This window comes from Gorilla gorilla, chromosome 19 (assembly GCF_029281585.2).
Source record: "Gorilla gorilla gorilla isolate KB3781 chromosome 19, NHGRI_mGorGor1-v2.1_pri, whole genome shotgun sequence".
NCBI classification, from domain to species: domain Eukaryota; kingdom Metazoa; phylum Chordata; class Mammalia; order Primates; family Hominidae; genus Gorilla; species Gorilla gorilla.
The window spans coordinates 90,685,622-90,713,446 of record NC_073243.2 but is presented as its reverse complement, the minus strand read 5'-3'; the positions used below and the strand labels follow the sequence as shown (position 1 = coordinate 90,713,446).

Genomic DNA, 27,825 nt, shown 5'->3' with positions numbered 1-27,825 from the left:
ACTTAATAAATAGTAAATATATTTCCTCTTTCTTTATGATTTTCTTGATATCGTTTTCTTCTCCAGCTTACTTTATTGTGAGAATACAGCATAGAATATGTGTAATGTACAAACTATGTGTTAATCAACTATTTACGTTATTGGTAAGACTTCTGGTGAACAGTAGGCTATTAGTAGCTAAATCTTTGGGAAGTCAAATGTTAGAGTGAATTTTTGGCTGCATGGGAATCAACTGAAAATATATGTACAGTTGACTCTTGCACAGTGAGAGGATTAGAGACAGGAAATCCATGATATCTCTCTACCTTAAGAACAACTGATAAGCAAACTTATTCTATCTGCAAATTTAATTTCTCCTTGCCACGTAACCCAGCATATTTACACATTTTGGGGATTTGGACATGGGTATCCTTGGGGGAATCAGCATTCAGCCTAACACAGTATATACTCTACATTTGGGGAAGTGGGTTTTCTATAAATGCTTTCTTGTTAAAGTTCCAAGAACATAGGGAGATTGCTGTTGTATAATCTTCTACAGAATGTACAAGTTTTTCTTAATTCAGGTAAATATTGTCCTAAATATTAAGAACTATAGAGAATGTCAATTTATTGAAAGGGCAATTATGAGATGACATATTTGTAAAGCTCATACCAAGTTTACTGGACTACCATATATTTATGAAGGCATTGTTAAACTGTAAAAAATTAAATCTCTTCTACACCCCTTCATCTAAATTTTCAAGTCATATGCATATACATATTTCCAAATACTACACACCTATATGTATGTGCATGAATAAAAACATATATATACACATACACTTCTATACATATACAGAAAACATTTTTTATTTTATATATACACGTATGTATATAGCACATGTGTACATTTGTGTGTGTATATATATACACACCTATATACACACACATATATATATATAAAGAGAGAGAGAGTCTATTCTCCTTATTCTCATGTTTCTGTATTTGAGGCTTTGTATTTGACAGTAGGCTAAATAGCCTCTTCACTACAATTTATGTACAAAGTCCAAATCAATGCTCACATCACTTTTATGGTCTTTTGTGGACATGCTTAGAGCAGTGAAAACTTTGAACTGTCTGATGTGCATCTTTCCAGGTGAGGTTGAGCAAGGTGACAATTTACTTTCTTGTTTTAACTTTTGCACTGCAAAGAAGTGTCGCTTTTGAGGCCTGTTGAGTGTCACATTTTTCACATTTATATGCTCTTTGATGTTGATTTTGCTGTTTAAAATGGTCCTGAAGTGCAGCGCTGATGTGCCGTCTAGTGTTCCTAAGCTCAAGTGTTGTATTTTTTTTTCTAATAATTTGGTCTTGAGGTCTTTCAGGACAGTGGCAACAAACTCTCACCCTGTCCTTATGCGGCTCCAGGGAATGTGGGCATGGTTTACAGTGTGCCTTTCATAGGATTCTTAATTATTATGGCAAATGCCTGATACCCAAATGTCAACCCATGACAAGATGTTCCTTTCACAGAAAAGTTGATACTGGGAGATGCCCTTGTGGCTATTCTCTGATCTGTGTCCAGTTTATTCTTACCAAGATAGTCACTCTCTAAGACAGCCCTGAGCAGGAAAGAAGTTACGTTTTTGTGTGTCAGATGGGTGAGACCTACAGAAGGCAACTCAATAAAACACATGAAATAACAGAAGCTGTTGATTACTTACAGATCCCAGAGAGCAAAGGGCAGCAGGCCTTGCAGTTTCAGCAGGAATGGGGAAGCCATTCAGGAAACAAGCTCTGCCAGCATGCGGGGAGCAAAAGAGAAAGTGAGGGCCCTGTAGGTCAAAGCCTCTATTGGAGTCCGGTGTGTTGCCCGAGCATGTTTTTCTCGGAGTTCTAATTGATGGCCTGAGTTCCATGGAATCATTCTGTGACTGAGAGGTGGGCACTGCTGCATGTCTGCTTAGTCCGTGTGGGGTGTGGAGGTCAGTGGGGGTTGTCAAGTAGGTTGTATCCAGCTATCCCATAGAAAAGTGGTCACCTGGATGCAGATGTTTGAGGCAGATATCTAGATCAACCACATGGAAGGACTGGGAGGGAATGGTGAACTGGAAACCGAGTCAAGGGTGACTAAGTCCCATTTCTGCTGTGAGAAAGTAAAACCTAAATTCAGAATGGATACTAAGGCAACATAAAATCATAAGAATGCATCATACCCGGAAGGCTGTGATGCATCTTACAGAAAAAATACGTGTGTTAAATAAGCTTGCTCACATGAGTTACAGCACTGTTGATAATAAGTTCAAAGTTTAAGCATACACCATATGTACCAAATAAGGTGTCATTAAATATTGGGGTGATCAGACCCGACACCAGGTCATGGGGGTGACAAAGTCCGACAGAGTCAAAGGATTGAGAAAAAGACATTTGAGAGAGAAAGCTGGGACCAGGGGCCATCACTAGTGTATGGAGGCTGCGAAGGCCCCGAGCTCTGGGAGCCCATGCTATTTATTGGTAATCCAACAGAGAAACAGGTGGTGAGAATGTGGAGGTCAAAAGGACGCGTTGTATTAAGCATATGATTTTCAGCTGTGATGGTTTAGCATTTGCTCTGCTACTTGAGATAAGAGAGAGCAGGTTCTTTTAACTCAAGATATAATTGATCCTGGGAGAGCAAGGAGCAAGCAAATCTAGACACATTCCAGAGCCATGAGCCCTGGATTCTACTCAAGCCACAAGGGATTTTATGCCCTGGGCTTAGATTATGGTACATCAGGGTAGCCTTCCATCCTTTAGCACAAAGCTTGGTGTTCCAAAAGCCACAAGGGGTTTCAGACCCTGGACCCCGGACATGTTCCAAGACTATTTTACATTATGTAAGACATGCAAGCCCTGCCTCAGTTTCTCCGAACACTTAGCTTTTTCCCAAAAATTAAACAGAAATGCACATAAAACAAAGTTATGGATTATCAGGTTAAAAAATGTTATGATCAGAGGCTCACAGAAACCTCACCCTGTATTTCCCTTAGGAGCAATAGCTTAGTGTTGGTTATGTAGTGTTTACAGTGACTTTGAGGCCATAACAATTGGTGAGAATCAACTCTCTGAATTTCCCCATTTTTTAAAATCCCTCTCTCTGTCTCTCTCTCTCTCTCTGTCTCTCTGTATTTATATATATATATATATATATATATATATATATATATGCTCTTTGATGTTGATTTTGCTGTTTAAAATGGTCTAGTTGTCCTGCAGTAATAGCATTATGAATGGCTTAGAGTTTAGTAACATGAACAGTACCCTCAATTTTCTAAAACAAACAAAAAATATAGCTAATTAGTAAGCATAAGTAATGATAAAAGGCCAGAAATTAAGGATGATATTAGCTAGGCTCTGTAAAAACTTTACTTCACTTTTTGCATCATTCAGAAAGAGGTTTGTGGGTTGGGCGCAGTGGCTCAAGCCTGTAATCCCAGCACTTTCGGAGGCTGAGGTGGGGAGATCACCTGAAGTCGGGAGTTAAAGACCAGCCTGACCAATATGGAGAAACCCTGTCTCTACTAAAAATACAAAATTAGCTGGGCATGGTGGTGCATGCCTGTAGTCCCAGCTACTCTGGAGGCTGAGGCAGGAGAATCATTTGAATTGGGAGGCGGAGGTTGTGGTGAGCCGAGATTGCGCCATTGCACTCCAGCCTGGGCACCAAGAGCAAAACTCTGTCTCAAAAAAAAAAAAAAAAAAGAAGAAGAAAAGAAACAAAAAGGTTTGTGGTGTGTAGAGAAGTGGACTAAAACTTTACAATGGACTAAAACAGTGCATGGTAATGTTTTACACCAAATGTAATAGAATAAGCCTTGAGCAATACATAAATGCTGAGAACTAGGAGAGTATTCTCTGTTTTTTTCTGGTTTGAATAAGCAGGTTTAAATTTCTTTTAAACAAATTATACGTACCCATTGTTAAGAGTAAAAGAAGAAAACTCCATCTTCAACACCTCATTGACCCTCTTTAAGTTAAATAATGACTTATTTCATGGCAGGCACAATACACATATGGCAAGATAAAGTAATAGATAAAATAAATGCTAAAATAGAATTACTCTTTCCACTAATCTGTTTAATTTAATATTGTAAAGCTGCTGCCAAATATGTTTAAAATTCTTTTTTTTTTCTTTTTGTTTTGAGATGAATTCTAACTCTGTTGCCCAGGCTGGACTGCAGTGGCGTGATCTCAGCTCACTGCAACCTCCACATCCAGGGGTCAAGCAATTCTCTTGCCTCAGCCTCTTGGGTAGCTGGAACTAAAAGCTGCACAACCACGCCTGGCTAATTTTTGTATTTTCAGTAGAGACGGGGTTTCACCATGTTGGCCAGGCTGGTCTCAAACTCCTGTCCTCAAGTGATCCACCCACCTCGGCCTCCCAAAGTGCTGGAATTACATGCCTGAGCCACCGCGCCTGGCCTATGTTTAAAATTCTTACTTATATTTGAATTGTTTTCCCTTAGTTTTAAAAATCTAGTACATATTTTCAGTACAAGTTGCCTTATATTAAAAGGAGTTTCCTCCTGTGATTGTCACCGCTCAAGAAAAAAAACAAACATTAGACTAAACAATGTTGATTTTTCATTTTTAGGGATTTCACAACAAGTAAAAATAGATTAAAAAAAACTTCGAACTTAAGTTTTGTTTTGCTTTTTACTGTCTTGGGCTAATGTGGTTTCAAATTCCATTTTAGAGTGAATTTGATGATTTTATTTAAGAAAAAAGAGCTTCAGGAACCAATTAAAAACCTAGTTTGGGGACCACATTCCAGCTCTGGGAAATAAAGCAATTTAAAGTTAATTCAAGCTACTCTTTCTTCAAAAGCAGAGACCCATCTCCTAGGGAATGTGTTAATCCTTTCATTTTGGTTAGGTTTAATTTTTCCAAATACTGAGGATTCACCAAAATTTTAAAGACTTACATGATTAATCATTTTTATAAGTAAAAATTATTTGTTAGAGGGAATATTATTTCCCATGTTGAGTCCTCAGAAACATGTCTATTTAATCATTTAATTCTAACTTACAGATTTATGTTTTTATATGTTCAGAGTATATTAGAATATCAATATCAGAGACCTCCTCTCATCAAAGGTGACTCATGAATAACATCTTAAATAATGGACTAAATATTGTATGATGGGAAAAGAGGATGAGAAAGCGTGGGATACGCAGTCTTTTACTTAGTTATGGCACTACATGAGTTCTTAGAAGTGACAAAAAAGATACATATGAATAAAATTAAGCTTTCTTAAAGGATGTAATGCTGTATAATAATTTTATTGCAAGAGCAACTGATAGTACAATTTCCCTAAACAAGTAGTGATTAATTAAAATAATGGTTAAATATCAATATTGTTTCTCAAAAAATAAATTACATTTGGAGGGCTTGGGACAAGTACAAAGTGAACAGTTTAAAGTGATTTACTTCTTGAGTGGAATAATGACAGGCTCCATAGAGCCGTAGTACATTTGTTGTCTAATTCAGTTTAGTTCATCCAATTTTACTGAACTCCAGATTGTCTGTTGGCTGCTAAACAACTCATACATTGGTGATGACATACTTGAAAACCGTATGTCAATGTAATATGGCGATTGCTGTGATAAAGACATGCAAAAGGAACTGGCAAAGTACAAATATGGTAACACAAATTAATTTAGAATTCCGACATAGCTTCCAGAAAGAGAGAACTCCTATTGTGTCTTGAAAGATAAACAAATTTATATAAACACGAATGCATTTACACAAATAATTTGAAAAAGAAACCATAGAATGGAGAAACAGGAGCTAGGAAACATGGTCTGAAGGAAATTTTAAGAGTAAAATTTGTAGAAAAACTGATACTAAAATAGGGATCTGGTCAGAATTTCTCCCCATGAACTTTAGTTGGATCATTAAGATAATAGGGTCACGGCAATGTGATTTTTAAAATATGTAAATGATTTTGATATTTATCGTGTTAAGCTGAATATCCAAGTGCAGTTATGACATAAGGAGGAGCTAAAAAGTTGACTTTTGGAAATATGAAATTAACAGTGATGATGGAGACAATGAGATCTAATTAAATCTTCAAGAAAAGGGAATGAAAAAGATAATTCAGATCAAGAGACTGCAGGAAACAGTCCTTATCTACTATCTTGTACATGCAGGTAAGGTTTGGAACTGGCAGAATGTATCAAAAGATGGTGAAAATCACAGTGAGTATGCATCTAATTGTCAGTTTCCAAAAAGTTCATATGAACGTTTCAATTAAATAACTCATTTCATTTTCTAGAAGCCTGCACTACATTAAGTTTCCATCTATTTCATTATATAATTTCCATAAGAGAAATACTCTGAATACATGTAATAAAATACATGACTCAGATACATTTGAAAAGGAAGAATATTATCTTCTAATTATACATAAATGTATTTTGTCTGTTTAAATTTTAGGAAAGTGATTAGAAATCACAAAGATTAAAGCAATAAAGAAATGAGGAAGAAGAAATGAGAGGAATCAAATCTCAATTTTTGCTCAGACCAGTTCCTGAAGACAATTAGGTCTGGCAAACTGTTCCCCTATTGCTTTAGAGTCAATAGTCGTAACCTTGATTCTCTTAAATCTTTACTATGTACACAATGTTTCAAAAAAGATATTGAATATGCAACCAGTCATATTAGTCAATAAACTGGTCAGAATCACTGTATATTTTGAATCATTCTTTGATAATTTGGACACAGTCTACATTTTATAATCAACATCTATCCAAACAGCAAATCAACATTTTTCACAAATATGGTGAAATTATTTTAAAATTTATTTAGTAATCATGTATTTATTTTATGGTATGAATGTTGATATTGTTACCAGCATTATCTCAGATCAGTATACACTTCATTTAGTTTTCTATATTTCTTTGCCTTTTAGTTTAATCACCTCATTTATTGTGTTTCAGTTTTTGGATAAGATCAGACACCTGCAGGTCTTTGTTTATTTGAATTTTTTTTTGGGACAGGGACAGAAATAATGGCAATATAGATTATATTAGTTTACAAAAAGAAAAAAACAATTCAGAAAGAATTCTACAATTCTTGTGGCTGTGCATCTTCCTTCTACCACAGAAATAGTTCATCATATCAGTATAAAGCCTGCCAATATTCTTACATGTACCATGCTAAATTATACAACACCCGCTAAAACCAACAATTAATTTAACCACAATTATAATCACTGTTATATTTTGAACAATGAATACACAATTTTAAAATAACATAATCAAATGCTCACATATTTTAAATCCACTAATTTTACCAGAATTGCTATATAGATATCTGTATGTGTATATATTTATATGATAACACAGAAAAAAAAATTTAAAAGTACACATAAAAGTACTTCTCTCAATCTGATTGTCCTTTTCCCAGTACAATATCACTCACTGAGACAGTTATTTTCAGCTGTTTTGTATTTAAACATTAAAATAAGTGATACTTTCTTTGAGAGTATTTCTATGTTCTCTCACAATGACATGATTTCATTAGGACTTTGTTGTTCAAAGGCAAATAAATTAATTCATAGTCATTTGACATTCTTAGGCATCTATATGACTTTATTTACACAACATAAAAACAAGAGATGGTTTGGATGATGATGGAGTTATTAGTAATGGATGCATTAATTATTATTATATGTTCAATTGTTTAATTTTTGCTTTTTAATGATATTAGGAGAGAAAAATAGCTGAAGAGGAGGAGGATAGGGAAAATCATGAGTGGAATAATACGCATCATGATAACACACAATAATTAGGAATGTAAACTCACAACAAAACTACTGTAACATGAGCCTGAATATAGCAAAACTTGGGACCCTAGCAAAAAAAAAAAAAAAAAAAAAAGTAGAAAATATGATGTCTCAAAATTTACAATGCTCTATTTAAAACATTCTGGCTATTCAGGCTGATTAAGTTTCAGTGAATTTATTTAGTTTCGAAAAAACATAAAAATACCTCAATACTTAGTGTATGAGTAACATGACTTAAAATATTAAGTTTGCAGCCCCATAGTTAAGTCAATCTACGTGTTCCTCACATTTTCTGTTTTCACAACAGTGGCCTCCTAGGTTAATGCCTCAAGATGGTTACATTGTCTCACTTGTGCTGGATCTACTCATTTTCAGTTACTTTGTTACCTTGTAAAAAAGTTTTCATTTGTATCAAATTATGTTATGAATTGAATATAATAGTATCTCAGTTTTAATTTGCCACTTCGCTTTACAGATTTAAATAAAGAGGAATAAGAACCTTACTATCTCAATGCCCATTACTCTTGCAGTTATTTTTGAGAAAACATAGGTATTTTGAGGTTGTTTTAAGTACTAGTCAATCTGGAAAAAAAAATGAAAATGAAAACACTGTCAGAGAAAACTGAAAATACATACTTTAAAAATCCATATATATTTCTTAAATATAACAGTCATGCATATTTCATAGAATAATATTGTGACTTAAAGTTTTTATGTTACCTTATGACTAAATATTTTAACACTAGCTGCATTTTGTTCAGTCTCATATAAACCCTATAATACATGATGAATAAAATATGAATCTTCTCATCAGTTAAAATTTTTCAATGTTCAAGCACTTTTAATTCAAGCTTGCTATAAAGAAATGCAGCAGAGGCAACAATTGTAATAACCAAAGTTAACACCAAAATATACACTGGTGTTTAGCACTGGTCTGACAAAGAATCCAAAGGGGAAAAAAAATGCTTGGATTTACTAAGAGGTCTATCGCATTGCAAGTGATTAATTATAGGTAGATTTTATTGTTATTAGATTTTATTATTTACCTCATCTACTATGCTAGCTAAATTCTATGATGTCCAAATTTGACTATAACATTTTTCATAAGACTTTAATGTAGATAAAGCTATTTTTTAAAATTCAGATGATTCAGTAAAAGGCTTTAGTAAATTACATATAGTTAAAACTTATGGCCAGGCGCGGTGGCTCACGCCTGTAATCCCAGCACTTTGGGAGGCCGAGGCGGGCGGATCACGAGGTCAGGAAATCGAGACCACCCTGGCTAACACGGTGAAACCCCGTCTCTACCAAAAATACAAAAAATTAGCCGGATGTGATGGCGGGCGCCTGTAGTCCCAGCTACTCGGAAGGCTGAGGCAGGAGAATGGCGTGACCCTGGGAGGCGGAGCTTGCAGTAAGTCGAGATCGCGCCACTGCACGCCAGCCTGGGCGACAGAGCGAGACTCCCTCTCAAAACAAACAAACAAACAAACAACCGTATATTTTATTTGCATATACCACTATCCTGTTGACTCTTTTCCTCACAATAACCCATTGAGATACATGTTTTTGCTAGACCATTTTATAGATAGGAAAACTGAGATTTAGTACTTTCCCAATGTCATACAGGACATACAAGACTGGGATGAAATTTCAACCCAAGTACGCTGAACTCTAAAACTGTTTATTTTAGCTAGTGCACACATGACCAATTGGATACCCAGATATGTTTTTAAACTTCACCATTGATACTGAGTCCCCAAAAAGGAGACATGTAATTAATAATCAACTAATGAATTTCAGCAAATGTAATTTCTTTGAGGCTGTTCCATAATCTGACTCTGAAACATTTAGGTACAAATATTTGATTATTTAAAACAATTTTCTTCATTTTTTAATGTATTAATTGGAGCTGCAGATTTTGTAGTATTTAAAAACCTGTGGCATCATTTTACATACAACGTAGACAGTTTCAAATGTTATTAATAGTATTATTTACATACATGTACTTGTTACACAGGTAGAAGCAGAAGATACATGAAGTCGAGGTGGATGGTGACAGGGACCATGTCTGTGGTTGAAGCAGAAAAATATATCAGAAGAAGAAAAAAAAGATCCTGCCTTTCTACTTACGGGATGTGTTAGTGATATCAGAAAACAAACACATACAATGACTGACTTTCACAATCATGAGAGAGAGAAATACTCTCATTTTTTCAATACCTAATACTTTAGAGACCCACAGCTATCCTGGTTTTTACATCCTCACCAAAACTGGGTAGAACTTATCCCATTTTACAGATGGGAAAACTAAGCCTTCAAGAGTTTTATTATGTTGCGAAAGTCACACTGTTACAATAAACATGGAATGTGACTCTGAGGTGATATTAAATATTCTTGTTTATCAATTAAATTGACTTCTGATGAGAAGTATATAGATGTAACAGATACAAGCTAAGGGTAGATCTGAGGTTGGATTGTCTCCATTTATCAATAATTCTTCACTTTCAACTCTAAATAATACATTGTTACAATTTAACTAAATACTTAAAAGTCTAAAAATTACAATAGATTCTATAAAATGGCCCATTCACTTTGATAAGCTCTTAAACTATAATCTATCACCACTATGGAATAACTGAATAGCTTTTGTAGAGGGATGTAAAGTACTTTTCATCAAATATGAAACTTTTATTTAACGGCAGAAATTTAAGGTTTGAATTGCAGAAAGGATAATAACAAGCAAGACTGGGATAGCCCACTGGGGAAAATATTTAAAAATGCCTGTGAATTTTAGCCATAGAGAAGAAATTTATAAATACCTTAATAAATATTCTGTATTTCTTAAGTCTAAGCTAGACTCATACGCAATGTGTCAAGTTTTTAAAAGATTCAAGTTTACTATTTAGCTGTTTTGGGCAATATTTTATTTATTTGGCCTGAGAAGGAGATAAGTTTCAGTGATATATGTAGTCAGAATAATTTGTATATTTAATGAGCTATTAAGTCAATATCTCACAAATAATATATTCTTAATACTAAAGTCGTTAGCCTTGTTTGTACACATATATTTAACGTTAACAAGTGAATCATATTCCATATTTCATAATAGAAGCTTCTGTGAAAAAACACTCATAATTATTTTTGAAAACTTACAACATTATATATAAAAATACATTCTCAAGACATATTTGTTTTCAAGATATTTTATAATAAATACAAGCCTATCAAAATTAGACCAAAATATAAGTACTGTAGTTTCTATTCAATTTCTAAAACACTGAGTAAAATGATACCTTGTAAAAACAAGAAAATTAGATAGAATGTAGGTAGTCCTGTGTCTGGAAGTGAGTGTAGATGTAAACACAGAACCATAAAATATTGTAAATAAATATATAAGTTCATATTAAAACATCACCAAATTATTTTTATACCAATGATATATGTCAAAAATATATTTTATGCTCAAAATATATGAAGGAATATTGTTAAGACAAATGAATGACTCAATGAATAATTTTTCTATTATACCCACTGGATTAATAAGAGTAAAAGTGGGCTTATTTGAATATAAAGCAATATAATCAACATATAATTAATACAAAAAAATTAGTGCAAGATTTGTCACTTTAAGAGTCTCAGAAAATATCTCCAAAAATTATTAAAATTACTCAATAATGAACTTAATTATTATATTATTAGCTGAAGGTCAAATGTCAAACTTACCTATTCAATTTGTAACCGTCAAACTGTCACAGGGATTACATTAAACATTTTAAAAGTATAACAATCTATTTTAAACTGTTAGCAGCTTAATTTCTAACTCATAAAAAAATTTATGTATTTATTTTTTTGAGACAGGGTCTCACTTTGTCACCTGAGATTCAGTGCAGTGCTACAATCATGGCTGTCTCCTAGGCTCAAGTGATCATCCCACCGCAGCCTTCCGAGTAGCTGGGACTAGAGGCGTGTACCATGCCCAGCTAGACAAACGACTACTTTATAGCTCTGCCCTCTCCTGCTTGATGTTATTAATGTCACAAATTGCACCTTTATATATTGTGTATCAATTAATATGGATTTAAAGTTATTTTTATGCTTTTGTAGTTAAATTTTTTAAAATAACTGAAAATTGAGTTATAAACAAAAATTACAATAATACAAGTTTCATATTTGTCCATGTATTTACCTTTATTGGAGAATTTTATATAAGTTTTCTTATACTTCTGTATTGCTGTCTAGCATCTTTTCATTTCAAATGAAAGGGTCCACTTAATTTTTTTATTTTTATTTTTTAGTAGGGCAAGTCTTTTAGTAATGAATACCCTCAGCTTTTGTTTATCTGAGAATTTCTTAATTTCCCCCTCATTTTTGTAGGAGAGTTTTGTTAGATGTGGTAGGCTTGGCTGGCATTTTTATTCTGTTTCAATACTTTAAATACATAATCTCACTGCCCTCTGTGTGTGTGTGTGTGTTTATTCAGTTTAAATATGTGTTTTTTAACTAGGAAATTTGGTCTATTTGCATTTAACATAAGTATTAACATGTGGCTTTAAAATGTGTTATGTTCTTTTAGTTTTTCTATCTGCTTGATCACCTTTTTTATGTCTTTTCTTACTGTATTTTAGAATGGCTGAATATTTTAATTATTCCACCTGCCACTCCATTATCTTAAGAGCTTCACTTTTTTTGCTACTCCATTAGCAGTTTTAGAGATTAAAACATGTATACTTGACTCTTCTAAGTCTATTATAGTTTAGCACCTTTATCTTCTTGGCAACTGTGAAAGACATTTTGGAACAATTCACTTCCTCCTGATTTATATGCTAGTGTTATTGTGTATTTTCATAGTATGTAGGTGTATATTATTTTTAGCATTTTTACTTATCAATACTATCAGTATTAGTCCTCTTACCTAATTAATCATGCCTTCTTGAATCTTCATAGTTCGTCTTAATGTGTATATGAAATACGTCCTTGTTTAACCTTCATTCATGAAATATAGTGGCATTTCTCACTGGTGATAGAGCTCTAGGATAACATTTATTTCTCCAGAGCATGAAAGTATCAATCCATTGTGTTCAAGCTGTCCAAGGTGTTACCGGCACCATGGTGCCATTAGAGCCCCAAACCTGGACAGGACCCGGTCTCCAACCTCTTTCTGTCTATAAACGGGAAGATCTCAAAACATTTTCTGAGCCTTTTAGCCCCTTTTCTAATAAAAGCAATGGCTGCCATGGACAAAGCAGCACCTGATATTGGCCACTTCTCTATCTGGACATCTTGTAGACCTGGGACAAAAAAATTCTTCTTTATGTTTCTTCTCTGACTGCATCAAATTGATTTTTTAAAAATGACCAGCTTGTCTAGTTGTCATTAATGGGAAAATGGAGATATTTAACCAGAATTCATAATGGAATTAAAAGTATTTTGCCATTTATCTGTATTTATATTATCAGCCCCATTTCTTCAGTAATTTTTCTAGTCTGGTGTTCAGTACAAACTTATTCATGTAAGCAAACACCACCTGTTCCCCCAAAACCTATTGAAATAAAAAAATAACAAAGATGCAAAGACATCTTTTTTCCTCCCCTGCTTCCCTGCTAGGAGGCACTGGACAAAACGAAATACCTCTATGTGTCTGTGTTATTTTCTTGACAAGTAAGAATTTACTAAAGCAAAAAAAAAAAAAAAAAAAAAAAAAGAAGAAAATATGCCATGAAACTAATACATCAACATTTTGTTTCTTTTTTTTATTGGAACATATTTGCCCAAAATGTCCATCCATATTCATTCTGTGATTGCTGGTAACACTTAGCCATGAACCTTTAAATGATATATAAAATTTTTCTCTCAAATACAAAGTGAAGCATATATTAAAGATAATAACTAAAGTACATCTCTTTAAAATATGGATTGAAGATACACAATAACATTAGCATATCTACTATATTTATAATAATTTATTAAGCTAGATATATATTTTAATATATCAACTTATTTCAAAACTACTATTTTCAGAGCAAAAATGGAAATTAAACTTTTCAAATGTGCAAAGAAATAAATCACTAGCATTTACATAAAACTGTTGGCTTCATGAGATTAATTACATAATTTATTGCTCTGGGCTGATTACTTCATTGTGGCAAATGAGTAAAGAATAGACTACACACCTTCATCACAACCCAGGAACTTCAAAGTACCAGTTGTTTGCATTGTAAAAAGTGCTCATGACCATGTCTAAGTAGATATGATCACAGTCTTTAAAGACAATAAACCATTATTATGATGTCAAGAGAATGATGAGTAAGCTTTCTATGTAGCCTAATGTTAATATTTTTAAATACAATTATCTCTAATTTTAGGTCCACATATCAGCGTCCTTTTTGTTTGCTTGTAAAAATGTTTTCTTTATGTTCAATCTTTTTTTGAGGATAGTATTTTTTTATTAATGAGAATAAAATCTCTGTCATAAACTGAAACATATTTTAGGGTATAATATATTGAAAGATAAAGAGTTTTGTTTCCACGCACTGCAAAAAAGTAGCAAAAACTTATTTTAAATAGCAAGTTTAATTATGAACTGGACATATTTTAAAGTGTCTTTCTCTCACTATGGAAAACTTTACTAATATTGTCACATGGTGTGGTGCTACACATCTGTAGTCCCAGTTAGTCGAAGGCTGAGGCAGGATGATTGCTTGAGACCACAAGGTCGAGGCTGAATAAACTATGATCACACTAGTGCATTCCAGCCTGAGTGAAAGACAGAAAGAAGGAAGGAAGGAAGGATTGTCACATATACATTTTAACAAAAGAGATAAAACATAACAAAGACTATTCACTAGTTATTATTCTAATTCCATAAGCATTGTCCATATAGAAAAGGGAGTCAAGAAGCAAAAATTAGAACACATAAAAATATGAGTTTTAAAAATATATTTACTGCTTAATTTTTAGGAAGTCAATTTATTTAATATAACCAAGCAGCTTTATAGTTGTAGTTATGAACGTAAGCTAAATTTGAAAAGTTGTAGCAAACAAAACAAAACAAAGCCCTTAACATAAATAATTATTAATAAACATGAATGTCCATTCTCAATTGCAGCCATAATTAGAGCTTACAGTGGCTATTTCACAACTTTAGAGTAATTATTATTTCAGTTTCCCATATTTTGAGAGAGTTTGAAACATGGTAATGGGTTCCTAGGATAGAATATGAAATGTGGCTTAATGTTGAAATCATTCAGTAGTGCTGCAGAAGCAATTCACAAACGGGAAAGGGAGGCATGAATCTAACCAATGATTCAATGTTTATTTTACTCTATACAATTTATAATTTCAAGATAAAATAAACACTGTGTAAGTGGTTGTCACTGAAAAAGTAAGTTATGCATTCCAATTATATGATAGGTCAAAAGTAAAATGAAAATCAACAGAACCAGCAAAACCATGGCGTTTTGCATCTTATTCCCTGCCCCATAAAAATGATTTGAGTTGGAGTCCATAGATCTACATGGTACGGAGACTTCTAAATCAATTCTAGAGGTTATGGGAAAATATAAACAGAAGTGCCAATTTTAGAACATTGATTTTTCTATGTCTGTGGAAAAACCCAGAGTGGGTGTCTAGGGGCTGAAAAATTGTTGGAAAAATTTCTTTGGCATGTTTTCCCTTATATCAACACTTAGGAGAGTAGGAACCAGAGTTAAGTCAAATTCTATCCTTTGCACCACTACACCACATAACCGTCTCCATACCAGCAATCAAAGACACTTTCTTTGAATAGGATAGATTTGAAAACATGAAGAATTCTATGTTTTTCTGAAGTATTATTTAATATATAAGAAACACATTGAAGAATGACTTTGATTCCATCCAGGGTATTCAAAATTATTTACTTGATATCATTAATATAAAATTTAAAGCATCCATTTGGAGCATATAAAATATATATGGAATCAGTACTGTATTTCCAATGACTGCTAATATAATGAGCAAGCCAAGAAAATGCTATTACATGTGTTTGGATGGATTTCTATTGCTTACTAAAAGCCTATTTTACCTTCCTCAGAGCTAATAGAAGCAGAGTTATCCATCAAGAATAGCAATTAAACTTTGATTTTCTATATGTGTGAAGTCAATATACTAAAGAAATCCAATGGCTTCAACTACACTTTTGCAGTTTTAATTATTTTATGCCTGAAATTTCTAGAAAATTTTCCACAGTGTCTAATACATCACAACGGAGAACTTAATCTCACTGGATTACAATTAGACTCTAAAGGGTAAATTAAATGAATATATGCATTCTTGTTTATATATAAAACCTTCAAAGGAAAAATGATATTCATCAACAAAATTTTAAATTGAGTACTGCAACCTTGATTCAGACTTTGCATTTTAAAATATTGCCTTATAAAAGAGTGAAATCTTTATATATTTTTTGTAAACACTTAGCATGTACTTCAGGTTTTATAAGAAATAAACATTTAATGAGCATCTAACACGTAACAAATATATCTTCTAGAAATACACCAATAATGTACAAAAAGGGCATTTTTATTTGTTTGCTTGAGAGTAGACTTGTAACAAAATAAAAACAGTGTTTAAACATTCCAGGTATAATATAAGAATTTACAAGATACAGAATTAGTGCAAAGGGAAGAGTGCTTAGTGTTCTTTGGCAAAGACATTCACTTACTTGAATTAAATGTCACATCAACTTAACCACATTCTTCATTGATTGCATGGCTGCCCTCAGTCTGGACTATGACCGGAAGAAAGTCTCCACGGTCGCCATCTTCACCAGGATTAAAAGAACTGGAGACGGAAGCTACAAGAGTGGCTGAGTTTGGGGTCTCTCAGGTTCCTATTTCAAAAGCCAGCCAGGCGGAAGTTTAAAGTCTGTTATTAACTACTGAATAATGCTACCAGGATGCTAAAGATGATGATGTTAACCCATTCCAGTACAGTATTCTTTAAAAATGCAAAAGTATTGAAAGCCAAAACAACAATAGCAACAAAAACTATTAGGTGAATGTTATAATCAGAATGTGCTTGTTTGACAAGCAAGAAGACTTTCCAGAAATATCCAAAGGCAAAGAAAAACATGCATGAACCAAACATGGCAATTAGTATCTATTTGGAGAAGTTACATTGTGAAAATGGTGAATTATGAAAAAAAAGCTTACATAAAATATTCAGGAACTTATGTCATTTTTTTAAGTATAGAATGATATTAAACTGGGAAGTATTGGTAGAAGGGACAGCACATTTTATAGATGATTAGTTTTAGAGTCAGTTAACCAGTGATATGACTGAAATATAATAAAACATTTTACTGAAGTGTATTTTATAGATTATGTTAAATCTATTCAGATAATATAGATAGCATAGAGAATACTGAATAAACTTGAAATATATTAGAGAGATACAACTAAAAAGACACCACCTCAACTGTACCTAAACCCAGGTCCTAGCAGGTACTGTTATTTACATCTCTAAAATATAATTTGTCTGGTTCCAGTAATCTTTGTACCATTACAACTTTAGTCTAAGCTACAATCATTTCTTGCCTTGAATTCTTCCCCAGGTACTTGACTCTAGCTCTCTGGCCTCTTCTGAACATTACTTCTCTGCTAATAAAGTACTTTTTACAAAACACATGTAATCATTGACTTACAACTGTGAATCATTGAAGAGTAGTCTTCTAAATATGGCCATAAAAGCCCTCCGGAGTCTGACTCCTGCCTGTCCCCCAAACTCATCACCACATTGCCTGCTCCATTCCAGCCATGCTAGCATTCTTTCTCTTTTCAACACTATTCCCCACCCACTTCGCTACAGGATCTTCGTACATGCTTTTTTTGAGACAGAGTCTCTCTCTGTCGGCCACACTGGAGTGCAGTGGTATGATCTCAGTTCACTGCAACCTCCATCTCACAGGCTCAAGCGATTCTCCTGCCTCAGCCTCCCTAGTAGCTGGGTTACAGGTGTGTGCCACTACGCTCAGCTAATTTTTTGTATTTTTAGTAGAGACGGGGTTTCACCATGTTGGCCAGGCTGGTCTTGAACTCCTGACCTCAGTTAATCTGCCCACCTCGGCCACCCAAAGTACTAGAATTACAGGCATGAGCCACCGCGCCCGGCCCATGCTCTTTAATGTTATCAGTCATTGTTAATTACTAGTCGAATGTTATTTATTTTTCAGCTGTTAATAGAAGCATGACTTCTTTAAGGAAGAACTGCTGATGTTGCTAGCTAAATACTTCTATTTCACAGTCATAGAATTGGTTCTTCTCCTTTGTATCATGTCACTTCTGAAATTTCATGAGTTTGTAGTTGTTTAATTGACATTTTACTTTCTCACTAAAATGAAAGGACATGAAAGAAGAAATTATGTTTTTGCTGACCAGCAAAACCTCATACTTGACATATAATAAGCATATATTAATTACTATTAAATGAATGAAACTTTTGAGGCTATAATACGGAAGTTAGATTTTGGTAGAGTAAAATGTTTCTTTAAAAAAAATGAATGGTAAAAGTATTTGAGCTGAAAAGTTAAGTGATGAAAGATGCACTTTAAGACAATCTGAAATCAATATGGAACGTCGGTTGAAGTAGAAGAACCCAAAGATCCAGAGAATAGCAAGGTCAGGGAACAAAAAGAGGTTAAATTAAGAGGATGGCAGCTGAAAAAACAATGCAGTGACCACACAAAAAATTTACTTTTTAACTTAATTGGGAAGGCACAGATAAAGACATGAGGCATGAAAGAAGGGACACGCAATGTTGTATATCTTATACATAAATATATATCTTATAAATAAAATTAATGAACATGATTAATGTTGGAATTAATATGTTGGAAAATGAATTAAAATTCTAGATAAGTATAGCTTTACCAAGACAGAATCAAAAAGAAATTAAATTTTCTTTGTTTAATAATAATTCATGTTGTTAGTAGTTAAATATCTCCCCATAAGGAAATACCTGGGATTGGCCTGGGCTGAAGCTCTCTTAATAAGGAGGCCTCTAGGGAGGCATTCGAGCTAGAAATGTAGATCTACGTAAAAGGGAAAAATTGTGGCCAGCTTCAGCCTGGGCATGTGTGGGGTGGAGGTTGTGGGCTTAAACTTTGTTGGTAACTCCCTTCAGACTCTGCGCTACACTGACTCTGTGCACACCAAGCTGTGGAGGTCAGTTTTCTTCATCAAAACCTGCATGGAAAACTTTTATAATGACCTTTGGCAGGGCCTCAAAGATCACACACAAGATTTTGGCTTGGAGCCAGATTCCTCCCTTTTCCTTTCTATGTTTAATTTTAAATAGTTTTTAATGTAATTTTTATCTTACAAGTTTTATTTCTCATCTCAATTCTATTTGCATTTAAAGCTAGTTTTCATATCTACTTAACTTTTTTTAACATATGTGATAGACTCAATTTCTATTTCCTGCTAATTCGAAGGTATGTGTTAATTCAACATCATTTGTATTTTATTGTTTTTTATTTTCATTGTGAGTCAAATTTCAAAGTTTTTTTCATGCCTGGACATTTTGTTTGTTGATACATAAAAATTGTATTTATTTATGGGTTACAAGTGGTATTTTGATACATGCACGCAACCAGTAATGATCAAATCAGAGTAATTGGGATATCCATTGGCTCAAACATTTATTATTTCTGCATGTTTAGAACATTCTAAATCTTCACTTGTAGCTATTTTGAAATATATAATAAATTATTGATAACTATACTTACCCTACTGTGCTATGAACACTAGAACTTATTCCTTCTAACTGTATTTTTGTACCCTTTAACCATCCTCTCTTCATTGCCCCCCCCCCATAAACTTTGCAGCCTCTGGTAACCACTATTCTACCCTCTGCATCTATGAGATCTGTTTTTTAGCTCCCATAGATGAATGAAAACACGCGATTTTTGTCTTTCTGTGTCTGGTTTATTTCACTTAACATAATGTCCTCCAGGCTCATCCATGTTGCTGAAAGTGACAGTATTTCATTTTTTTATGGTGGAATAATATTCCATTGTGTACATATACTACATTTTCTTTCCATTCTTGGTGTGTATACATCACATTTTCAATTCATCTGTTGATGGATATCTGAGGCTGATTGCATATCTTGCTATTATGAATAGTACTGTGATAAACACTGGATGTGCAGATATCTTTTCACATAGAGATTTCCTTTGTTTTGGATATAGACCCAGGAGTGGGATTGCTGGATCATACGGAAGTTCTATTTTTTATTTCTTTTTTGGGGGGGAACGTGATGCCTGGTAATTATTAATTGGTTGCCAAATATCGTCTTAACTTTTCTGGAGATATTTTTTATTTATTTCTATAAATATTTTGAGTTTACTTTGGGACATAGTTACACTATTTGAAAACAGGCTGCTTCTTTTAAGTCTTACTTTTAAGGTTTGTTAAGCTGAATTAAATCAATTCTCAGTCTAAGGATCCCCCATTCGTGAGGCATGACCCTTGTGTGTTCTGTACCCAACACTTTGTAAATCGTACATTCTTTAGAGAATCTAATGAGAACAGGCACTTTTACAGGCACTGTAACCTCAAATATGTTGGATGGTTCTTTTCTCCTACACATACCAATCATTACTCATCTCAGTAATTGAGGTGTACCCTCTGCAGATCCTCGGAGTTCTCTGTTTGTGTTACACCAGTATTTTCTCCTGTGAACTACAGGCTCTTTGGGGTCTCAAATCTCCTAAATTTAGAGTGTGCCAGGCTTCACCTGTTTTCCTCACTTTTCTCTGCATCCTGGAAAATCGCTCTTAGCAAAAAATTAGGGCAGTCGTAAGGATTAACTTATTTGGTTTCTATCTTTAATGTTATCAAAATTGTTTGATTCCCCATATTTTACTCTTTAAGGTTAGAAGAGTGTATATCTTGTTTCTGTCATTTCATCTCAGCCAGAAGTAGAATACTTTTCTTATAGGAGCATACTAAATAACTGCTGAATATTTCTGCGAAATAGGCCTAACACATGATTTCTGATTATGTCAGTCTGACACATTGGATAATATCACTGTGAAAACATTGCTAATAAGCTTTGACTTCGTGAAAATTTCCAAAGAGTACATGCAGAGAGCTGTATCTTGTTATGAGGCAGAAGTTTACAAATGTGAGGACTGCAAAGCAGGTTCATCCTGGGGGCTTATTTTGTTTGGTGAAAGATTTTTTTTATTATTTACATTGAATCGTAATGTCCTGAGACAGGTTATGCGCACGCTGATTTGTGATCAGCTCCAACTCAGCTGTAGCATCATATTACTTGCCTGGAGATTGAAGGCATTAAAAATTGTAAACACTTCCCCTAAAACAATAGTGTTCTAAATTTTTCCTTGTCCAGGGGTTGACTCCAATTCTGAAACACTGGAAAACACTACTACATGCACGTGCACATGCGCAGCACTAGTGTTCTTCAGTAATATTTTCTTGTACATTTGGGAAAATGTTAATACACCAAATGAATGATGGAGGTTTCTTAATGTCCATATAATCAATGTCTAATGAAAACATCACATTCATTTTTTGTTACCCTGATTACCAAGACCAACTTTTCCAGTTGTCTTTCGCTCACAGGGCCAATAAAATGAACTTCATATATTTAACCAACACTATTTTAATTTTCTGAGATTCTCTGTTGCAATATGTTTGATGTTCTAGATATGACATACTATTTACCTGAGATAAGCCATTTTTATTGGAAAATGAAATGCACTGATTTTGAATAACTATTGGAACGAGATAAATCCCAGAGTCTAGAAAGGCTAATAACACTTTAAGGGATGAATACTCACTGAATTTCTAATTAGAAAATATTTTATAAAAAAGAAAAAGAAGATGTTACAGTGTGTGGATATATAGATTATTTTATAGTACATGCACACATTTCTATCTATAATAGAAAGGTAGCTGTATATGTTACTATAATTGAAATGAGTTCATCACTTTTTTTAAAGTTTTCTGGAAAGGTTTTATAGATCATACTAGTATTATGCTTTTCAGTTCAGTCTAAAGTGGTGTTTTAAAATGAAGTCATCTATTAAGTTAATTGCTCTAAGCCAACCAATATTTTGAGAAAAGTCACATGAAAATTAATGGCCAATTACTTCCCAGTTGCTCTTTAGCTCAGGTATGACATTATTTTATAATTCAAATTAAATTGATATTTTTCTATTTATACATTTGTAATTTGCATATTTTCTTGTAGTTTTTATTAAATACTTTGTATAGATGTTTTTACTATATCATAATAATACAGAGAAACAATGTTACTCTATATAGACAAAAATAAAATAGGCTGAAAATACACACACAAGCACACACACATCCATATATATGCAATCTCTGTCAAATGGCAAACCATGTAACAAATAATTACAAAAATATTTAATTAAATACAGTAATAGGGGCCTGTAATATAATTTATTCTATGCTATTTTATCTAATTTTTCATATGCATACCACTCACATAATTTAATATATATGCATAAATTTGATCCTTTCTGATTCTTTTTTGCAGTTTTTTAAGTTTGACTTACTTACCTACCATAAATTTCTACCCTCACTGAAATTATCCACGTTCTTCATCACCCCTTACTTCAATACTGCAAATACACTTAATACAAAATAATATGTAGGATTTATTTCATTTTTATGAAATGCTCACATACATATAAATTGTATTTTGCTTTAAAGAAATACCATTATAAGAAACTTAATACATCTTATTTTTCTTACATTTTTATTTTCCTCATTTTTCGAATATTTTTCCAAATCAATGGCATAGAATTCAATTTTTAAATGTATGCATGCTCTTAAATTTTACATATGTAGCATAATTTACTGTCATTCCCTAACTGATGGATATTTAGATGTTTCATTTTCTTTCCATTATGATGAATAATGAGATACATATTCTTGCATATGTATCCTTAACAAAAAATAGATTTTTTAGGTGAATTTTCAGGGGAAGTTTTTTAGAGGCAGGGTATAACTATTTTTTTTAATTGGTGGCCAGGTTGATTTCCATAAGTAATCTATATGAATAGCCTTTCCCTTTTATCTACAAAAAAAGGCCTTAACTATTATTTTGTAGTGTATGCATCCTCACCAATAATAACTTACTGTTACTTTCTTTTGAAATTCCCTAGCTACTTGGGAATTTGAGCATCTTTTCATACTTTTGTTGGCTATTAGCATTTATTCTGCAAATTTTCTACTCATTCCACTTAGAAATATTTTTATTGGAGTTTTTGTACATTTCTTGTCAATTTTAAGAGCTCATGATACATTTAGTATGCCAATCAAATTTTTTCATATCTAACATTATTAAACTACATTTGCTTATTTTACATTTCACCATAAAACAGATTTATTTTTATTTATATTTTAAAAAATACAATTCAACCATTTTACACATGTGTGAAGCAAACTTACTGAGGGGGTGAAACAAAAAGATAATCTAAATAATTTTTGAAATAAGTGGAGTCTGTAAAATGAAAGGCAAACACACAATGTATAAATATAGTGATCTTGTTGATAAAGTTTTTTCACACAAGGGTATCGGTTAATAATTCTGATATTACTATACATATCAGAATTTGGAATTCTACAATTAAGTAAATTGATGGCAGATGATAGGATCTTAGTTTCTTAATATAATGGTGAGAGTGCACAGATGAGCAAGGAAAGAAAGAATTATCCACATGGCAATTGATTAGAGTCTGAGACATCAGTAGGAACTCATGTTTAGTTTAATACAGATAGAGATGATTACATACAGAAATATTGATATATATGAACATATATACATAAGTTAGGATACACACATAAAACTTGCTATCTCTGTTGAAGGCTTAGAAGCAACAACAACCCAAGTGGAAACAAGTATATGAAGCTCCTTGGATCATTTACAGCTTTTTAGGATTATTACAGAAAGCATACAAGATGAGCCTGAAGTGTCTTGTACCAAAAAGAAAAGAAGTACACACACACACACACACACACACACAAACCAAGCAAACACATATACTCATATGATAAGAGTCTGTCAAAGGGACACCGGTGACAATTATAATACCTCCAATGGCCAAAGCTAAAACAACTTCAGCAACAAAATTTTTAAAATGAGTAATATTGACATAGTATTGGATTATAACTTAAAATATAAAATAAATATTCATGAATCTGCAATGATACAAATATATGTTTGAATAGATACGTGAATGGGAAAATAGGGACAAATATCCCATGCAGAAGAATTTAAAATAATTTATGTAGATACTCTATGCTCACATAATTTCCTGCTTCTTTAGTGTGAGCTGTGCAGAGCAAGTGCATTTCAAAGAGTACAGTGTGAAAAAACCCCTGGGGGAGATAACTTAATCCTGACAAACACTACCTTAGCCAAATGATTAAAGTAAATATCTGCAGTAATAGTCACGTTGATGGCATGTGCCTTTGATAATCTGTGATGATGGCACTTCTACCCTATGTTTTTCTTCCCCAAAACACATGGCCCCAGTCTAATAATTAGAAAAATAAACAAATCGAAATAGAGCAACAGCCTACAAAATATATGACTAGTATTCCACAAAATTGCCAAGGTTTTCAAAAACAAGAAAAGTCTGAGGAACTTATAGCCAAGAGAAGACTAAGGAGATAGAACAACTAAATGTCTGGAATCCTAGATGAAATCCTGGAAAATAAAATTGAAATGAGGTAAAGACTAATAAATCTAAAAAGTATGCACTTTAGTAATAACAAAGTATCCATATTGGTTCATTAGTTGTAATAAATGAACCAGACTTTTGTAAGATACTAATAATAGAGAAGCTGGAAGCAAAGTGTATCAGAACTCTCCATACTCTCTTTATGTTTTTCTGCACATCTAAAACTGCAATAACATATAGTTTATTTTTAAATGATTATTAGCAAGTAATTTCAGAGTTTCTAGTTGATTAAAAATGTTATTAATTCATGTATTTCCCTGAGTTATCTTACTTATTTTATCGCTTAATACTTAAGTATTTAATCTATCTGAAATTTACTTCATATAGTATTCAATGTGATTCTACTTTTTCATCATATTTTCAATAGTCTCAGCATTATTATCATTGCAGAGTCAAATTTGAACTATTGTTCTTAAATTGTGCATCACTGAAATTTTACACTATTTCTTCACATTTTTAGATTTAAGCATTTTTTGAAACATATTGATCTTTGTGAGTCTATTACATCCATAACATATTCAACAGAAGTTATTATAAGAACAGCTGACAAATTAACACACACTGCTCTAATGCACTCTGATGTTGAGAAGCAATGTTTGTACAGTATTAAATGGTATTCATTAGAATATATATTAATCACAGTGTTCAATTAATTCATCCATTTCAGAGTCTATAGGACAGATTAGTTACCCTGCTTAACATTATAAAAATCTCCTAATATTTAATATTAATATTGTGAGTGTTTTATGTTTTAATATAAGAAAAAGGCCTAGCAAACAAATTTTTCAGAAAAATATCTTAAGATTTTATTGACTTCTGAGTGAAAAACTGGATCCATTTTCTCTATATTCTTTTTAAAAATTTTTAATTTCTGTGGGTACATAGTAGGTATATGTATCTATAGGGTACCTGAGATTTTTTTTTGCCTATAAATTATTTTCTCTTTTTAACTTTATTTTAGGTTCAGGGGTACATGTGAAGGTTTTATAGGTAAACTCGTGTAATGGGGGTTGTTGTACAGATTATTTATTCAACCAGGTACTAAGCACATACCTAATAGTTATTTTCTGAAGGTAAATAATAGCTTGTGTTCCAGATTAAAAAAACAAACAAACAACAAACAAAACCAAACTCTTTTAATGGCTAGGATGTGTATTCTTCAAAATACATCTGAAATGACCTACGAATATTTGGCTATTGTCAACAAACACAATAACTTTTTTTGTCTGCCCATTATTAGACCACAAAGGCACCCCTTGCTTGGCCTCATATCTAGGAGTCTAATTACCCTCCCATAATTAAGCAGTATACGAGGTTTGTCAGCAGAAATAACACTAGAAAGACTGTTTGCACTTGCATGATTTTATCCATGAAACAAGTGGTCAGTTCAACTGTGAGCTCTTGAACATGAGCAACACTCACAAAAATAATATGTTATTTACAAATACCACTTACAAATTGAGTAAAAACTACTGGTGTCTTGTAATGCAGGATTTAATTGATTCTAGGATAAGAAGGGGTGCTGGCTATGAATGGCTTCAGTGGAAGATATGGATGAAAAAAATTAATTAAGGAGAAATTGCCTCAATTTTGACATTGGCTAGGTTAACATTTACAAACAATATACCTAATATCAAAAGGCATGAAAAGTATGGCGACTGGAATGAAAAGCCACCATTATTCTCCCTTGCGTCCCTATACCCATGCCCTGCAGCATCAGAGCTGATAGTTTCTCCCAATAAAGGTGGAGTGTACCTTCCTACACTCAAATTTGGACCCTGCATGCCTTGTTCTGGCTAATGAGATACTAGCATTTGTCATGTAACAAAGGTATCAAATGTACTTGTGTGATGCTATCAAAAGCACCTTTCCTACCAGCCTGCCTGTCCAAAGAGGATGAGAAACTTGTGAAGCAGACCTAGATTTGACTTACGGTTCTGGGACAATCACAGCCATTCTGACCTAGATCAACCAATCAACAGCTGACATGTAGATGTATGAAGAAAAAAAGTGACTGTCATTTAAAGCTAGTGAATTTGGAAGTTGGTTCATTATGTAGAATGGGGCAATAAGTAATACATTAAATAATAGGATGATGCACCCTGTTTTCATTATCACTAACAAAGAAAAGCAACAATGGCCAAAAGTAGACTTAATAAACAGTATTTAGAAAATAGAGTCAGATTCTAAAGGAAAGGAGAAACGGAATGGTCTGTTATGTCATGTGCAGAGCAGCATTGAATTAAAGAAAGGAGATTAAAAATAATAAAATAAATAAATTTAAGGTATAGAAAGGCTACCAAAGAATTCTGGAGCTAAGGGAATTTTGAAAACACATTGTTTTAACTATTTGATTTCCTACAGAAAAAAAAGTTCAGATTTATTTATTCTAAACTATTGTTATGTAATGTCTTGCCTAAGCTTCCCATACATTTTATCTAACTTCTATTCAAGTGTTATTTGAATAAATTATGATTTATCTTAAAAGCAGATCCACCATTATTCAATTATATTTTTCTTATATTCCTTTTATTTAGTCATATCTTGTTAAGTTACAATTAGTTGAAGTATGTTGCTATTTTAAAACAATGATGGTTTTAATAAGAAAAAATATATATTAAAGCATTTCATGAGTGCCATGACATTTTGAAAAATCAGCCCAACAAATCTCTATCCTTTTTTGTTGAAAACTTAGATTAAAATTTCAGTTAGAGAGGATGATAACTTTTAGATAGTAGATATACCTTTCTCCACTTTGGAAATGAAAACTGAATCAACCATAATATTTTCCAACAAGAAAATCGTCCACCTTTCTGAAGCATATAAAAATAACTTAAAATTCCTTCAATATTAAATGATGTAGTTATATTCAATAAGTCATGTTTATATTATATTTATAATATTTAAATGAGATTTGAAAACAAACAAAATAACCCACCCTAGAACAAATGCATCTCTTAGCTAGACTGACAAATAAACAAAAAAATGCTACTGATTTCAGAACATTTGAATGATAAAGCCTACTCTTGTTCCAACTTAATTTATCTTAAACATGAAAATGTAACATGACCTCATTATTGACATGGATCATAAGATAAATAGAAAGTACATTCATGAAATTGACGACACAGGTAAAAAATGCTTTAAATAGTTTTTCTTTTCTAACTTTTCTATTCTAGAAGGTGTTGATACCAAAGAATTCTTACACTGCATCGAGATAAAAAAGGCTGCA

General features: G+C 32.8%; 1 protein-coding gene across 1 annotated transcript in view; it reads right to left on the bottom strand.

Annotated features, from left to right (window-relative positions):
* Positions 1-27,825, bottom strand: part of LOC109023850 (uncharacterized) — a 293,482-nt gene that overhangs the window by 11,709 nt on the left and 253,948 nt on the right. The window contains exon 6 of the mRNA XM_063700455.1: positions 9,811-9,878. Within this exon, the coding sequence (XP_063556525.1) occupies positions 9,811-9,878 (68 nt within the window). The remainder of the gene's footprint in view (positions 1-9,810; positions 9,879-27,825) is intronic.